We start from the raw sequence: 14,753 nt of genomic DNA, 5'->3' as shown, positions 1-14,753 counted from the left end.
TTGTTTGTATGAGATTTGAGAATGTATGCGTTTGCGATGCAGACCAGTGCGTACAGGGAGAGCTAAAAAAAAAAACAGTTTCACCCCTCATTTTCCTCGACACATTCTCTATTGTGCCAAACCATTGAACTCAAAATCCTTCTGATTAGTCCTTTCTATATATGTAGAAGTTTGATACCGTCGAAATTAAGTAGTAGGTGAGTAGTTTCGTTGTGTTTGGGTATTTCTCAAGAAGCACAAGAATGCCATCGCTAAAATTGACGATGATCTCCACAGATTGATTTGAACCTGTCATAAATGAATTCTAATTTTTTTTAATACTAGTAGGTTTAGATCATACCATATGAATTGAATTCAAATCATACATATGTACATATATTCAACGCTGTAAATTAAAAAATTATGATTACATTAATAGCGTATCAAAAATTAATCCATATACCCGAAATAGGAACGAAGTATGATTGGCTCAATAATTAAATCACAGATCAAAGTGACGGAGGGCCTAATGGACTCCCTGTAGAGACAATGTGGGCCGGGAAACATGGTCCTTGTAGGTACTTTAGATTGGGCTGATTGGTTTACTAGATTGACGTGGTCGAGTTCCCCGACCACACCCGACGAACACAGTCTACGTGGAACAACGAAAGTAAACATCAGCTCCGGTAAACCAATTCAGTGATGCTCTAATCACTTGCCTTTTAAAAAAAAAAATTTTTTTTTGTCATCTATCTAAGTTGTCTTCCAATTTTACTCGTACATGATTAAATTTACTGAAGTACAAATAAATACAGTATTTTTTTTCCACACACAGAAGAAATTAGTACTATTAAGTTAAACAAGATGGGGAGCAGGGCCAAGTACAATGGTGGCAGTGGTGGTGGCGGAGGAGGAGGCGGCGAAGACGAATTGAAGCAATTAACGGCTGAGCTGGGCAAAACCCTAAAAGAAGGAGAGAGAATACTGGCCCCAACTCGACGGCCCGACGGCACTCTCCGTAAGCCCATTAAGATTAGGGCGGGTTATGTTCCTCAAGAAGAAGTTGCCATTTATCAATCCAAAGGCTCCCTAGTAAGCCTCTTTAATCTATTTTTGTGTTTTTTGCTTTACTAAATTGCTAATATTTTCTTTGAATGGTGGATTGTCATAACAGTGGAAAAAGGAGATGGCGTCGTTGCAGGATGTGCCGCCGGGGTACGATCCGGTGACGGATGCCTCCAAGCCCAAGACTAAATCCGCTAAGAGGAATGAACGAAAGAAGGAAAAGCGTTTGCAGGTTTTCTTTTCTATCCCTGCTTCTTTTATTTGAATTACGTAATGTGAATTACGGCTATTCTCATACTTAATTTATAGCCAGCAAAAGCTAATGTCGAATTTGTGTTTCAGTAATCACTATTATTAACTCTGTGACTGTTTAAATCTGCAATAAGAGTTCTAGAGATTACAAATCATCAAGGGTTTACCATATAATTCTTTAACAATTCGCTAGTATTAAAATGGGAACTCTTGTAGTTATTATCGTTTTTTCATACTTGGAGTGATTTCCTTTTCTCTGCTTCTCCCATGCATTTTACCTTTCCGTTATGTGGGTTTAAGTTGTGTGACTAATGGCAGGCTGCTCTTGAAAAGGGTAAAGATTCTGAAAAAAATGATACCTCCTCGGTGGAAGATTCAAATAACGTGCTGGAGCCTGAAGGGACAATTGCATCCCAGATGAATGAGCTCAGTATATCTTCAAATCCTTCCGTGGTTAATCCTCCTTCAAGTTCAGAAGAAAGTTTGACTCCGGCTGATCATGTTCAGGATATTGACAAGAAGATACGTGCATTGAAAAAGAAGGTAAAGCTGCAGTGGTTGTAGCTGCATGACTGACTGCATAGACTTCTTTAAGGTGTTTCGGACTTTATTTCTACATCTGATGATTTCCTTGGCACAATCTTTTGCTACTGAGAGTTACATGTTCTGGATAAGGTCATTTGTCATGAAAAGGGTAGGAAACAACCTCCACAAACTCAGAGAGAGAGAGAGAGAGGAAGATTATAGTAAATGGCATGGTTGCACCTATGTAAGAGGGGACTGCAAGTCTTGAAGAGGAAGCTGGTCCTCTAAGAGAAGTAGTGCAAAATCTAGAATTTCCATTTACCACGAAATTTACGGTACACCAGCATGGGGTGATAGCTACTTCACCTCGCCAACATGGGGTGATTACTGCTTCACCTCGATTTATAAGGCTGAGGACTTGGGCGAGTGTCTGCTTGATGATGTGGTGGACTCATTTGTCACCTAAGTTACTTGTTTGCCATGTTATACCTTATTAAGATCATTCTATAAGGAATATTAACATGCATATGCCACTATTGTCACTTGCAAATATCAGAACCTCCTGGTCTCACTCCTCATTTTTGCAGCAAATATGAGCACATTAACATCGCAGCGGCCAGCAACTTGTATAGTACAAGTTGCATGCAGGAAGAAATTTATGTTTATACCTGCAGGCTAACCCTGAAAGTGCTTGTGCCTAAATGGATCAGACTCCTAGATGGATAGTTTGAAGGAATTGACATTCTAATAATGTGAAACTCCTTGGCTGTTTTTATATGTAGCTTATACTTACTTGACAAAAGCTCTGAACGGTTTAACGTGGCACATAAGATATTATGCAAAAGGGGTAGTTGGTTCGACAAAAGAGTGAAACTGTTAAAGAGAGTTATGCTGAAATATTACACTTGCAGAAATATAAAATTCTAGCTGATTATTGATCCAAAAATCATTTCTTTTTTCCTTTACTTCTTTGGCCTACATTTTTACACATATTAGGTTATATTGCTTGTGATCTGCTTCCCAATCCATAGAAGTTAATTTCTGGCTGCATTCGTTCTCTATCCTGTAGATACGGTTGACAGAAGCTCAAAAGCAGAAAACCATGGAGCAAGATATGAACCCAGAGCAGTTGGAGAAGGTAGCAAAATTAGAAGGTTGGTGCGAAGAGTTGAAGCTTCTGGAGGATAAGAAGGCTGAACTGGTTGCTGCAGCGTCCTGATTTTATCATGTGTGGTAGGTTTACAAGACGCTGTTGATGCTAGTTATGTTGGTTGATGGAATGTAATCACTGCATGATAGATTTTTTTTCTTCTATCAAGATTTTGTTCTCATGAAGCCCTGCTCTCTCTCTCTCTCCCCCTCCCCCCCCCCCCCACTCCCACTCCCTCTCCCTCTCCCTCTCCCTCTCCCTCTCTTCCTTCCTCCCTCCTCTCTCCCCGCAACACACAACACACACGCCCCAAAAGCAACTCCTTACTATTTTTTACAAGCAGAAGGTTTTTTTTTCCTATATATTTTTTTAATTTTTTCTTGAAGAACTTCTTCCCTTATTTTTTTTCAGGGACATCAAGCTTATAAAGTGTTAAATTCAAAAACTAAAAAGCTCGAACCAGTGTTGGACAGAAATTTGTTGGGCAAGTCAGATCTAGGCCTTTCTAATGTTAAAACAATTTTTGAACTCGTTGAATCGAACCTTCCCCAATGAGCTGTGAGTAGAATCTGATTCATTGATATAGCAATTGCCAACATAGTTATAATTTCTTTTGGTCTGTTTGGTTGGCATATTTAGGCTAAATGAGACTGGTAACAAAGTGATGCACTTCCATTGGAGGCCTGATGGTAGACCTAAGTAGTGGGTCTGTTAGCATCTGCTGAAAACTGAATGTGGCTTACTAATAAGCATGAAAATGAAACCAGCTTTTGGTAAGATTTATGGCACTGTCCAGAGAGAGGGGGGGGGGGGTCGATATGTGAGAGAGAGTGGCTAGGAAATATGGTGATACTTGGTAAGGGTCATAGGAACTGGAGCAATTGGCTTCAAAGCAGCGCTTTGAACAATTGATTTGTATCTTGAGAAACAGTAGGCCGCTCTGCAAAACGTAAAATACTGGCACAAAGTTAAAAGAAAAAAGAGAGGACCAGATGGTGAAAATCAAGTCTTAACAAATTTGGTGCACCACAATTTGGCGTTGCTTCTTCTCCAAAATTGACGTTGTTGTGTGCAGAAGTTTTGCCCATTTATTTTGAGGCGTCTCTTCTCCGGATCACCCACAATCCGAGCGAGGGTTCCCAAACCTCTTTGAGCTGGATTCGGGATTTAGAATGGACTATGGAGTTGGAGCTTGTTTTTGACGCGGCCTTCTGGTTCTGGAGTCTTGAGTTTAATATCCCGTCATCATCATCATGGAAAGGTTCTTCAGCAAGAGAGCTTGCAGCATTCTCTCCTCCGCCATATTATTGTCTTTCAGTTTTGTTACCATTAGTGAAGAACGTAACAAATCCAAACATTTCTGTCCTGTTAGCAAAATAAACTGAGCAATAATATCTCATAAATCCTAGTCTTGGGATTAGTGGTCAGAGAGTTGAACTTCTGCGTGATATAATAGATTAGGGATTCGATCCTGACTACCAGGTTTGAAGCAGGGAGTGGGAACTCAACATAAAATTCTCGTCTTGATACCAAAGATAAATATAGGTGAAGGACAAATGAAGTTAACCTTTTTTGCTCTTTTTCTTGCGATAACATGGAGTGTCTTTAGATTACACATTATTATTTCTTCCGTATTTACACACACTGACTTGATCGTATCATCAATATATTTTTTTAATTATATTTTTATTTAATATATATCACATCAAAAAAAAATGCTACAGTATTTGTTCACAAAATTATCTCAAATAATTTACTATCAAAATACAGGATTTTTCTAAGTGATGCAAGTCACGAGACGGCCGCCGGCCGCTCGTATCATAGCAAGTAATAAAAACTAAAAAGATAAAAAGAAATCGAAAAGGTCAATGTTGTGATTTGCTTCTCCGGTTGACGTCATTTTTGTTCAGTTTAACTGATGTAATTTTTACAATATTTGGTGTTAATTTATAAGTACAGCAGCTTTAAATGGTGTGATGGGATCTTGAATTTTACTTTAATTTAGTTATATGAATTACAGGAACAAATTTCAAGATTACGACGGAATTAATTGTCAACCGGATAGAACTGGAGGGGCCCCAAAATCAGGATTCCCCACCAAAGCCGAGGGCCAGCCAACTCGAACACTATATATACAGCCAGCCGGCGTCATTAAAAGAGGTTGCCAAGTTTCTCGACACATCCGCTAATTGGAGGCATCATCATCATCATCATCATCATCATCCCCATCCCCAAGAGAAGAGAAGAGCATCAAGAAAGCGAGGGAGCGACTCTTTCTTTCTCTTTGTTCTCGTTCACCGCACCGCTAACTCCTGTCGAAGAGTGACATAGAATAGAAGTTTTCAATTTCTTCTCCATCCAAGAAAACAGAAAAAAAAAAAAAAAAAAAAAAAGAGGAAGAAACTAGAAACGAATTGAAGAACAGCTTGCAGAGAATTCCACGAGCGGAGAGAAGAAAGAGAGATGCCGGAGCCTAGCAAAGAGCCATGTAAGAAGCAAGCTTGTGATATTCAAGCTTGCCTTGCCAAGAGCAATTTCAATCCACAAAGGTACCCTTTTTCTTCTAATTTCATTTCTGCACTCATTTACTCTAAATAAAAAATGTACTCTAATTTTTTTCCAAAGCTACCAGATAACTGAAGAAGAAAGGTCCCCTGCTCTGTAAAAATTTTCCATCTTTTCTTCTTTGATGAACCATTAATCCTTTGCATACAAATGTGGATGGGGTGACTCTTCACTTTAGTTTGTGATATTTGTTTATATTGGTATCGACGCACATATCCTGCGCCAAAGTTTGATTTTCTCTGTTATAGTACTGGAGTAGTAAATATGCGTCGTTTGGAATAGAAAATTTGGAACTTCTAGTCGATCATGTGGACCTTTTTAGCATTTCTTAGCTCATAATTAAAGGCAAGTTGATTGCCTATTAGCGCTTTTTGGAAATCTTATGATCACTCATAGTGCATAAATCGCTGATTGAAAGTATTTTCCGTGTACTGGTTCTTAGGTATTTGTAAATCTTGTTTTACTCTGAGACGAGTCCATCCTCCCAGTCCGCATCTCCATTAGAATTTGGGTGTTGATAATGGACCAATTGATTTGAGATTGTCAAGGTACTCTTGAAATGTTGCTTCGCATCAAAAGCAAGAAAACAAATTGCTACTGTCGGTTAGAAAGACTTGAATTTAGACAGATTTACTCGAAAGTGATGAGAATTGATACACAGTGAAAATGATGACAATGGATACCTTTGTGGAAGTTGAGTTGGTTAGACACCTACAGTCTTCAGAAGTGGGCCCCTGACAGGTTTATTCATAGTAAAAATGATGAGAATGGATACCTGTGTGGAAGTTGTGGTGGTTAAGACTCTTGCAGATGGCTTCAGAAGTGTCTGCTGACTGTTATTGTGCCGGAAGATGAGTACAAAATTGCAGTTGACTGTTGAATATGTAATAGAGGAACAGTTTTATAGGCAACAGAGGCGGATAATTTTGGTACTCTTTAGTTTCAGCGTTCTTTAACCGAAAGAAATATCAGCGGCTTAAATGATGTGGCATCTCATCATTGCGGATGTGATAAAAATTGTATGACATGTTTTCAGGTTTTTACTCTGATTAGGATGTGAATCATGCCACTTTCAGTTCTACATTGTTTGTAAACCTCTTCCTGAAGTCATACACATTTACCCAGAAATGACACCTTGTCCATGTAAATTGTGTAAAAATGTTGCCTTTATGACCTTGGAAACTATTTTCTGTCTATTATCACTCCATATTAGACTTCCAACAAAAACAGAACTACACCAAACCTGGTTTATGGGGACAAGGAAACATCTTTTATTAATCTATCAAACATATGGGAGGAAAATTTGGCGCAAAGCATTTGCAAACACTGGATCTTCTTTCGACTAATATTAGTTGTTTCAGACAGTGAGGCATGAAGTAGGGAATAACACATTTGAAAAGGTATCATACTCTTTTTGTTTATTAAATTTACCTGTTTGTTTTTATTAGAGTGGTCCTTTAGGTTCTCTTGTTATCAAAATTGAATCTTTTCAATTAGCTAAGTTACATTTTAAAGCTCTCTTTATCATTCCTATTTCTTTGTGAACTAATCCTTTGTGACTATCCAGTCAAATGTGAAGTTCCCAACCTTCCTCAGACCCCAATTAAGGTCCTCTTGTATGATTTCAACTCAAGAATATTAGTGACCTACATGCATCCAGAAATCTTGTATTTGAAAAAAAAATTGTTCTTTTCTCCATTATCTCCTCGATAGGTTTATGGATGCTGATTATCCTTATAGTTGCCCTGCTTGGTTTCTGAACCACAAAAGCAGGCATTCTCCTGATTCAAAGAATTCAAAACAAAAAATTCATGCAGACTCATTATAGTGCATAGTGATTGAATTGGTTTTAGTTAATTTTCTGGCTTGTTGTGTTCTTAAATTTGCTTTCTTGATCGATGCATCTGTTAAGTGGACTACTTCACCTGACAAAAAGTTTCTGAAAGTTATGCTTTAAGGAAGAGATGCATAATGTACTTTTTCAGACTATTGGTGGCTTTTCACTTGAAGAGAGTTATTTATGGACTGAGGCCTTGTTTGTAATTGTCAAATATGGTTGGCTTTTGAACTCCTCTCCTCTATCAGGCCTAGGTCCGGAGTTCCCCATGGTACACATCCCTCTTCTCGGTGTGGAACGATGTACGAGCTAGAAATAAATAGAATTACCTGCTACTTTGCTAATGTAACAATCTTACTGTCAGAAAAGCAAGTAGGAGTTCTGCTAAGCCAGTCGCAAGCGTCACTAAATCTGCATCATAACTGATGCTTGAAAAACATAAAATGAATATAGGTTTAGCCTCTGCTGGCGAGTGAGAATACCTGGTACAGCCAGTACAGCAGCGAACTATCCATAATGCATTAAAACAAAGTGGACAACACAGGTAAAAAGTTCCTGGCCGACGAGAAAGTCATTCACTGGGAAGCATTAGGGAATGCTTCCTTCGCACGTATATGAGCTTAAAGTCCCATTCTTTTCTTACTAGCAAATCCTAACCGAAAGACCTCAGGAAATAGCTCTTTAAAGCCTCTTCCCACACACCTTTGCCCTCTTTCACTGAGGAGGAAAGAATAATCTTCCAAGCGGACAGAGACCTAAATTTCCATCCAATTCATTCCTCAGCCTGCTTTGTTGCAGCAAGCTGATCAGTGCAAGAGTGCTGGAGAGAGGAGAAACAGGTAAAGATAATCTCGAATCTGTTTAGCCTTGCTATCTTCTTCTGGTCATCCGTTTCATTCAATCTGATGTTAACTGGAATCAACAATATGATTGTGAGGAAATGTCCGTCTCACTACTCGACCAATATAAGAATCCGAGTTTGATTACTCAACCGACTAAGCAGACTAGGAAGGGGTGCTCTTGGATGGACTGATAGCAAGGGAACAGCTTTAGACTATCCTCTGATGTAAGCTAATCGATACAAGAACTAATAGGTGGTGGCACATATAAATTATCGCCTCTTCGTGTAAATATGTTACCTATTTGTCAAATATGGTCCTACTGTGCTATACAGTCATGTTGTATGACTCTGTAAAACTTGGACATGTTCAAAAGAGCCGAGACGTATTTTAAAATGAGAGATGGTAGTCAAGTTAAAGGCCAATTACGAGATGGTAGTCAAGCAAGGACCTAAAACTTGGGCATCTTCTCTTTGGGGGTTTTTCGGTGAAACGGAACTAAAGGCCAATTACGAGATGGTTGTCATTCAAGCTACTTAATGGTCGCACTACAAGTATGTCGAATTTTCATTCAAAGCTCATGTTGGTCTAGTTTCAGCACCACTTGTGATCTCCCACCTCTCATTTTTTTTCTGGAATATTTAAGGTTCATCGTTAATTGACTTGGATAACCTTTTTCAATTGTATCTGCCTTATATACCCATAAGATGCTGCTCAATTAACTGATAAGACAGTCCGATGGTGTCTGCTCAGTTTACTGATGGTGCCTAGATTAATTTCTAATATCATGCGATAAAAACTGATTCTTTTAAGGCCTTGTGCTTGTTCATATACGTGCAGGTGTGTTAGGGTCATTGAATTGCTGCAGGCTTGCTGCGAAGAGTGTAAATACAAATCAACACATTGTGCCTCCGTATCTGGCCTTCTAAAGCAGATACGCAAATAGGACCCTTGGCTAATGGCTTGCATCCGAAAAAAATAAAGGAGCCTTGGCAAATGGATGCTTGGAAGCCAGCTACTCTTGTTTTTTTTTTTTGTTTCCCAGGAATTAGGGTAGAGGAAGGGACTACATTTGCGTGGACATTTTTTGAGTTGGAAGTCTTATCAAGTGCAAAACACGGTACTTGCACTATTCAGTATTTGTTACTGATTGAAACCCCAAATCCAATCAAGTTTACTGATTGACAAGATGTAACTTCTTCCATCAATGCCATTAAAAAATACATAAATATATGTCTCCAAAAAAGAATAACTGCCCATACTTGATCACAACAGCAAAACTTTTAACTCAGCGTCAACTAAAACTTTAAAGAGAGAATACAGAGCCTGTACTACTTAAGCACTTGAAATTCCAACACGATCCGGAAGGGGCTGCAAACTCAAACACTCGTATGGCACAATGTATATTGATTGATACATGTCATACGTTCGAGTGTTGTTACGAGGATTCGACATCTGAATCTTCCAATCCTTCTTGATAAACCTCAAATTCCTCAGAGCTCCATCTGCAAGTCAAATGAAGCCGGAAAGTAGCCATCTTTATACCAAGAAGACGCTGCATAACAATAAAGCCATGATTTAGTGCCTCGAAACAATCCCAAAGCTCTTCAAACACAGCAAAACAAGGTAAAGTAAGTTTGTCCTATGTGACATTTTAAGTATCACGACCAAGACAATACGACGACGACGAGAAATGGTTTTATTAACGAGGAACATACCAATATCCGAGCTGACTCAGGCGACAGAGGTTGGCCTTCCTCACATACAACACAGTCAGACAGGAGCTCAATCACGCCTGATCACCAAGTAGACTATCTTTACATCTTATTGCATTTAACAAGAAAACGTCCAACAAAAAGATACACATAAAACCACACCTTTGTTTAAGCGGACAGGCATGTTTTGCTTGCGCAAGAAGGGTTCCATCTCATGGGTGAACTGGTCCAAGGGTCCTTCTTTAAGCTCCACCTAAAAATTCAATGAGAAGTTAGTGCTATGCATAGCGCTATACAACATATAAGTCAACAGAAGACACTCCTGTTTTTTTAAGTCAACAGACGACACATGATTTACAAATATGGGAATGCACATGCTCAACTATCCAAGAAGCATCTGCATAAACCAAAATGTCATTGCATTTATCAGCTGATGGTTGTGACACTACCTACTGATGAGCTGTGTGTGATCCAAATGCCCAAAATGCTGAAAAAAATGCAAATTCGTAGGATGACGAAATTAACAGCGATCCAAATGTTAATAAACAGCCAGCTGCACAGGCACAAATTTCAAGTATGCAAAAATAAATAAATAAATAAAAAGATAGTCTCACTATTGCAAAACACCTATTACCAGGATTCATCCCTAGATCTAGAAATTCCAGAAATAGTAGCATTATTCTTTCAACCAAGCAAAATAACAAGCACTAAGCAAATCGAAATCCAGCTACTCAAATTCGATGGGGCAGTTTCACAGAAACAATCCCTGATGAGGGAAAGGGAGTTAAAACCATACCTTTTCTGTTGCAAGGGTTCCAGTTCTTGCAAAGTCATATTCTTCATATTCATTGAATAGTCTGCCAGCCATTTTAAAAAGTCAGACAAACCAAAAGCAGGGGAATAAATTACACATATGGATTGACCAATTGAAAAGAACAACAGCAGATGTCCTAAATGATAATTAATTAGCTCGTTAATCTGAATGGGAAAGCCAAAATAAGGAAGAAAAAACTCTTTAAGGCCTATACATAACAGAAGTTCACAGCTTCAGTACTTTTCATATGCACAGAGAAGTAAAGCCCCAAAAGGCAATTTCTTTGTACCAATCAGCTCAAGCTACAAGGGTTGACTGTATTGTATAGGCTTCGAAGACAAAAAACTTGGAAAAAACATGCTTTAACTTAGTATCCATGGATGGAACCTGAAAAGAGCAATTTTCTGCATGTTTTCTAATTAAAACCACCAAGTCATCATGAAAATTCAAAATCTAATCTCTCCTTTTTCCTTCACCCATTCCAACTACCATTTTTCCACCTTTAGCAAAAAAAGTGGCCTTTAGCAGTTCTCATCTTTGTTATTCATCAACAAAAATATTCAAAAAAAAATCTTACAGACCTAGTGAATGAATCTAAAAGTACCTTTGAACTTCTTCCTTTGGTAGATTAGTAAAACAAAGCCCAGAATCTCCACGAACAAGCTGGAAAAGAAGAAATCCGTTAGCTCAGAAAAGCATTAAACCATGGAAATAGATGTAAGAAAATGGAATTGTATATGTATGTGCGTGCGTGCGTGCGTGCGTGTGTGTGCGCACCCAACCTTGGAGATCTTGTGAAGGCCCGGTCTAAGCTCATCAGCAACAGATCGACCCAGAGCAACTTGCATCACTTTGTTCGAGCCAAGAAAGAATCTGAACAATGAAAAGAGAACTATGCGTGTGAGAACAGTAACTAAGAATATACCTCATATTCACAGGAGCTTGAGCTCAAGGTGTAAAATTTATGCTATATCTTCTTCAGTTCTCTGAAAAATAAATAATGTGCATAAATCTTTTTCATGGAATTCCATAAGAAGGACTAATCAAAAAATGAAACTATAGATAACCAGAAACATCCTAGTTTATGCGTGACATAATCACACATAGGAACACGTGAATATGTTGAAAAGAGATGAAAAACTGCAGCGCGACAATTTCATTCAAGGAAAATGCACCTTGACGTCATATATCAGAAGGTTGACCGAAATCGCAAACATAGCAACAAGTAGCCAGTTTAGAATACTAACAACTGAAGATTAACGCCGACTTAACATTTGAAAACATTAGCATCGATAGCCCCTTTTGAATTCTTTGGTAGTGCCCAAATCAAACATTATATGTTCTTCTCATTTCTCCCAAAAACGATTATACAGTTCACGCCTGAGAAAGTGGGAAACGCGTGAAGGTTTTAATTATTTATTTTGGACAGGTTACCTGCAAGAAGATTTGAGCTTCTCCCTGAACTCCTTGAACTTGAGATTTCTCATGTTCTCGAAAGTGAAAACGTATACGGAATCATACTTCTCAATAGCTTCCCTTATTGAATTCACTATATTTTCTTTGTGCTCCCTCCCTTTCTTTTTCGTCTTCGATAGAGTCACTGCACTCCAATCACACAATTGCATCAAACCCACATCCCAAAAAGAAAAAATCGCAGCAGAAACAACAAAAACCCAGAAAGAAACTCCCTAAAAACATTAAAATCGTTCCACTGCTTTCAGCAACGACACTGGGGAAAAAATGGGAGAGAAGTACCTGGTCTGTTGCGCTTTGATTTCGGCATTTTTGCTAGGAAACGGTGAGTGGGCGGCTTTCTGTTTCTTTATCTTCACTCGGCTTTTGGTTTTGCGTTCTCTGCAAAGGCTAAAACCCTACAAACCTCCTCCTGCTCGGCTGCTGCTGCTAAATTTTTGCCGCTCTCTCTCTTTTGCCAATTCGTTAATTTGACAGTTTATACTGGGCTTTTCTACTTGCTACTAGGTGTGAGGCAAGTCTCTGAGAGTAAGCCCACTCTAACAACACTCCAAAACCTTACCCAACGGCCCAACCTATTTACAGATCGGAAGGACTTTGAGCCCGCTCCGAATTGCAAAATGCGAGTTGCTTTTTTTTTTTGGGAAAATCATTCAAAACGTCCCTCACATTTTACAAAATGATTTTTTTCGTTTCTCACTTTTAAAAATATAATTAGGGCCTGTTTGGAATCGAGTTTTTTGGCCAAGTTTTTTAGCTACTAATTTTTTAACAACTTTAGCTACAGGAATCCAAAAAAATCTATCAAATTTTTTAACCTACACACTTCAAAATATCTAATACACAAAAAACTTCCTCTTTTCTTCTTCTTTCTACTCCACCCAATCCACCACACCTTCATCGCCAGCCACACCACTTCCGCCGCCGGCCACCACCACCTTCGCCGCTGCTTCAGGTGCCGACCTTCCTTTTTTTTTCCTTCCTTTCTCCCTCTCCCTCTCCCCCTCCCCCTCTCCTTCCCTCCCTTCCCTAGCCACTCTCTTTCTTTCTTGGCTGCGATCTGGTCGCGCGACCAGATCGTAGCCAGTCGCGGCAAAGTTTTTAGAGATCTGGTCAACGACCGGATTGGGCAAAGGGGGAGGGGGAAAGGGAGAAGAGGAGGAGGGTGAAAGGGAGTAGAGGGAGAAGAGGGAAAGAGAAAAAGAAAAAAAAAATTCTTGAGACCATGGCTACTGGTTCTTCAATGAGGCAGAGGTCTGGTACCGTGAGGGAATAGGAAGGGGGAAGGAAGAAGAAGAAAAAAAAAAAGAAAAGAAAGAAAATTTTCACCTGATGTTTATCAACTGTTGCTCTTTCTTGCCTTGTGCTGGGAAGGCAAAGGCAACGGACCAAGGAGAAGGAAGAAGAAGAAGAAAAAGAGAGGAAAGAAAAAAAAAAGTTTTTCATCTTAAACAATTTTTTCAAAAGTTTTTCATCTTAAAAAATTTTTCCAAAAAAATCTACAGTACACTACAGTAAAATTTTAGACAAATTTCCAAAAAACTCAGGTTCCAAACAGGACCATAATTTTACGTCCCTTACAAATTCACGTTAACCAGATTTGGTCCCTACTTAAGTTTCCGACTAGTTTTTTGCCAGAATCCACTACATGCCTTGCATGTGATCATTTTTAAGGGCAAATTTGTCAAATCAAATTTTTATATAATCTGATTCATAGTCCCTCACATTTCACAAAATGAATTTTTTCGTCCCTAACATTTTATAAAATGAATTGTTTCGTTCTCACATTTCAAAAAATGAATTTTTTCATCTCTCGCATTTTTCAAAATTAATTTTTTCATCCCTCATTAATCATGTGTATGAATAGCTTTTTTTCTATAAACTCATGTATATGTTTATTTGATTTTACCTGAATAGTTAATATGTAATTTATCTCTATTGAATTTCATATAAACATACTAATCGTAGTTATACACATGCTATTCAATAGATATATATATAGGGGTTTTAAACTAATAATTTTATTTAAAACCCATGTATATATTTATATGATTTCATCGTTTGAACCTATTCAATATTTGTGACCTTTCTCTTTTGGTAATAATTTATTTATTGAGTTGTATAATGAGGTCATCTAATTAATGGGTCCTAACTTGAATTATATAATTATGCTAACAAATTTCAGTTTAAATCTGAATTTCTACTCGACGCTTTTAAGACCAACAATTGAATTACTTGCTTTGTAATTGTTTTAAAATTTGAAAGTGCCAATCACTTATTTCTTTTTGTCATACTTTTCATTTGTTTATTTTTTCTGTTCAAATTTAATTGGATATAAATACTTGATAAAATTTATGATTAAATGTCTTCTTTATTTTCAAATTTGGAGTAAAATAAAATGAATATAAGTGAAAAACTAACAATTTTTTTAAACCCATATGTATATCTATTTGATTTCACTTGAACAGTACGAATAGTACGAATAGGATGTAATATATCTATTTGATTTCACATGCTATCCGTACTGTTCAGGTAAAAT

General features: G+C 38.0%; 3 protein-coding genes across 3 annotated transcripts; 2 read left to right on the top strand and 1 right to left on the bottom strand.

The window, feature by feature from the left end:
• The first annotated feature begins 529 nt into the window (after positions 1-529).
• On the top strand, positions 530-4,550 carry LOC140004543 (partner of Y14 and mago-like). Its single transcript, XM_072075085.1, has 6 exons — positions 530-665; positions 815-1,071; positions 1,154-1,276; positions 1,615-1,839; positions 2,891-3,054; positions 3,383-4,550. Exons 1-5 carry the CDS (start codon positions 545-547, stop codon positions 3,038-3,040), a joined length of 876 nt encoding a protein of 291 aa, XP_071931186.1. The 5' UTR covers positions 530-544; the 3' UTR covers positions 3,041-3,054; positions 3,383-4,550.
• LOC113726725 (uncharacterized) lies at positions 4,101-9,402 on the top strand. The gene is made up of 3 exons (XM_072075086.1): positions 4,101-4,232; positions 4,992-5,520; positions 9,053-9,402. The coding sequence occupies exons 2-3, from the start codon at positions 5,435-5,437 to the stop codon at positions 9,156-9,158; spliced, it is 192 nt and encodes a 63-aa protein (XP_071931187.1). The 5' UTR covers positions 4,101-4,232; positions 4,992-5,434; the 3' UTR covers positions 9,159-9,402.
• Positions 9,234-13,266, bottom strand: LOC113726724 (uncharacterized). The gene is made up of 8 exons (XM_027250587.2): positions 12,497-13,266; positions 12,176-12,341; positions 11,524-11,614; positions 11,346-11,404; positions 10,724-10,784; positions 10,090-10,180; positions 9,931-10,007; positions 9,234-9,767 (listed from the first exon to the last, which is right to left on the bottom strand). The coding sequence occupies exons 1-8, from the start codon at positions 12,522-12,524 to the stop codon at positions 9,651-9,653; spliced, it is 690 nt and encodes a 229-aa protein (XP_027106388.1). The 5' UTR covers positions 12,525-13,266; the 3' UTR covers positions 9,234-9,650.
• Positions 13,267-14,753: the final 1,487 nt, after the last annotated feature.

This window comes from Coffea arabica, chromosome 2c, assembly GCF_036785885.1.
Source record: "Coffea arabica cultivar ET-39 chromosome 2c, Coffea Arabica ET-39 HiFi, whole genome shotgun sequence".
Classification (NCBI taxonomy): Eukaryota; Viridiplantae; Streptophyta; class Magnoliopsida; order Gentianales; family Rubiaceae; genus Coffea; species Coffea arabica.
Note: the sequence above shows the minus strand (reverse complement) of the source record. Positions and strands in the feature narration are given on the sequence as shown.

Coding starts and splice junctions, on each gene's coding strand:
- LOC140004543 (XM_072075085.1), top strand. CDS start 545: ATGGTCCTTGTAGGTACTTTAGATTGGGCTGATTGGTTTACTAGATTG. Junction 1,277..1,614: donor AGAAGGAAAAGCGTTTGCAG/GTTTTCTTTTCT, acceptor GACTAATGGCAG/GCTGCTCTTGAAAAGGGTAA. Junction 1,840..2,890: donor TACGTGCATTGAAAAAGAAG/GTAAAGCTGCAG, acceptor TCTATCCTGTAG/ATACGGTTGACAGAAGCTCA.
- LOC113726725 (XM_072075086.1), top strand. CDS start 5,435: ATGCCGGAGCCTAGCAAAGAGCCATGTAAGAAGCAAGCTTGTGATATT. Junction 5,521..9,052: donor AGCAATTTCAATCCACAAAG/GTACCCTTTTTC, acceptor ATATACGTGCAG/GTGTGTTAGGGTCATTGAAT.
- LOC113726724 (XM_027250587.2), bottom strand. CDS start 12,524: ATGCCGAAATCAAAGCGCAACAGACCAG. Junction 10,008..10,089: donor GCCTGTCCGCTTAAACAAAG/GTGTGGTTTTAT, acceptor CTTGGTGATCAG/GCGTGATTGAGCTCCTGTCT. Junction 9,768..9,930: donor CTGAGTCAGCTCGGATATTG/GTATGTTCCTCG, acceptor ATTGTTATGCAG/CGTCTTCTTGGTATAAAGAT.